Below are 2318 nucleotides of genomic sequence, written 5' to 3' on the forward strand. Positions count from 1 at the left end.
TGCCCAAAATTCAAATTGATAAATTGGGGAGGGTTCGGAGAAGAACCACGAAAACTATTAAAAGATTAGAAAAAATGTCATATAGTGATAGACTTGAGCTCAAGTTATTCATCTTAACAAAGAGAAGGTTAAGGGGTGACTTGATTACAGTCTATAAGTGCCTCCTCAGCCGCCCTGGAACCTGCATGGGGCATAATAAAACAAAAACTTTGCGGCCAAACCCCGCAACTGGGGCGGCCCCGGCAGAGAGTCTCCCTTGGTCTGTTATACCCACTGCCCATGCTCTGCAGTCCAGCAGACAAAGGTATAACACAATTCAATGGTTGGAAGTTGAAGCTAGAGAAATTCAGGCTGGAAATAAGGTATAAATTTTTAACAGTGAGAAAAATTAACCACTGGAACAATTTACCAAGGGTGGTGGTGGATTCCCCATCATTCACAATTTTAAAATCAAGATTGGCTGTTTTCTAAAATATGTTCTTTAGGAATTATTTTGGGGAAGTTCTATGACCTGTGTTATGTAGGAGATCAGATGAGATGATCACAATGGTCCTTTTTGGCCTTGGAATCTATGAATATGAACACCATATGCTTGGATGCCTAATCAACCTGTGCACCAGAGCTCCATGGTTCCTGTATGATTTTCATGCTCAGTAAAGAGACAAATAAAAAGCTAGCAGATATAATTTTATGATTATCCTAGACACAATTACTTTGGCCAGATGGCAGTCTCTCGAGCCTACGTTTTAACTACTGGTTCTAATTCAGTGCTATCCTGTCTGTCCTCTCAGCTTTGTAACTCACGCTGCAGGTTGGATTTGTATTCCACAACTTTCTGCTTTAGGTCTCTTGACTGATCCCCCTGCTTTTAACCCGCCTCACCATGAATACCATTGCTAACATAATACAGGAGCTGCGTGACTATTGGGCAGACCATTTCTCACGCAGATTTCTACCGAAGAGACCTCCCCTTCGCCGAATCACCTCCATTTCCACTTTCTACCTCCTGGACTACAGAACCCGGCAGGCTGAACTGGGTTTGGATTATGGCCCTCCACGGGCTCAGCTGAGTGATACCAAGTTTGTCTTCCAGGATGGCAAATGGCAAGGTGAGAGTCGCCTCTCTCATCGGCCGCCACTGCTGCAGTTATTCTCCTCTCATGACCGGGAACAGTCCTGTAAGGTCATGAAGAAGGAGAACAAGGCTCTCCTGGAGGAGAACAATTACCTGAAGCTGCAGCTCGAGCTGTTGATGGACATGCTGACAGAGACCACGGCCCAACTACACATGGTGGAGAAAAAGATGGACATCCCCACATGGCATACCAAGATGAAGAAGCCAAATAAGGTGTTGATGCTTAAGTCCTAGTAGGAACCTTGGATGCAAGACCAGGGAGTTTACACTTGCTTGGTTCCAGAAGTCTAAAAAATTCCTGAATCAAATTAACTTGTAGAGTGATTTTTGCTTTAATTGTATGTATTAAGTAAATTAGAATATATTTTATGACTGCCAAATAGACAGCAAGAAATCGGTCACTACAGTTCATTACACTTCAAAACCAAACCTGACTGTTCATGGATTGTGTCATAAAAACAACAGAAAAGCAGTTTTACCCATTATTCAAATGCCAAAATTGGTATTTAAAAATATTCTTGAACTTAAAATCATTTTTAACTAACAGTATAATAAAATAAAACTTAGCACTTTTATGGTACTGTTCATCTATAGACCTCAAAGAACTTTAAAGGAAATATCATTACCTCAATACTACAGTTGCAAAACTGATGGCAGATAGAGAGGAAGGATGGTCCAGTGGTTAGGGTACTAGCCTAAGAATCAAGAGACCTATGTTCAATTTTCTACTCTGCCAGGGGCTTCCTGTGCATGATGACCTTGGTCTCAGTTACATAAATGGGGGTGATACCTCCCTTCCTCTCAGTGGGTTGTGAGGTCTTTTAAAGATGGTGAGGTACTAAGGCAATGAGGATTCCTTAGAAGTGGGAGCTCAGCCTTTATGATACTCTTCAGGCTGAATCACCTGCGGATGGTCTGGGTCAGTGGTACCATCTCTTCTCCCTTAGGATCTGCTGGGTGTTATCAAGCCCCAAGTAGAATTATTTCAGAATTAAAAAAAACCCTGTCATCTTCTGAGTTCAGAGGCATTTTCAGGAACCATAGCAGGTCCACTGTAATATATATATAAAAATGAGGCCAAATTACTGTCTTCAGTGCAGTTTGAGCAGCCTGGCAGTAAGATGGAGAGTTCCCTTGGAGCTCTCCCTCCAGACCACCCTCTTGGCTATCCTCCAGATTCAGG

General features: G+C 42.4%; 1 protein-coding gene across 1 annotated transcript; it reads left to right on the plus strand.

The window, feature by feature from the left end:
• The first annotated feature begins 572 nt into the window (after window positions 1–572).
• On the plus strand, window positions 573–1707 carry CBY3 (chibby family member 3). Its single transcript, XM_075131962.1, has one exon. It carries the CDS (start codon window positions 884–886, stop codon window positions 1367–1369), a length of 486 nt encoding a protein of 161 aa, XP_074988063.1. The 5' UTR covers window positions 573–883; the 3' UTR covers window positions 1370–1707.
• The last annotated feature ends 611 nt before the right edge of the window (window positions 1708–2318 follow it).

Source organism: Caretta caretta, chromosome 8, assembly GCF_965140235.1.
Source record: "Caretta caretta isolate rCarCar2 chromosome 8, rCarCar1.hap1, whole genome shotgun sequence".
Classification (NCBI taxonomy): domain Eukaryota; kingdom Metazoa; phylum Chordata; order Testudines; family Cheloniidae; genus Caretta; species Caretta caretta.

What these genes read in the sequence shown, in the direction of transcription:
- CBY3 (XM_075131962.1), top strand. Translation starts at nt 884, where the DNA reads ATGAATACCATTGCTAACATAATACAGGAGCTGCGTGACTATTGGGCA.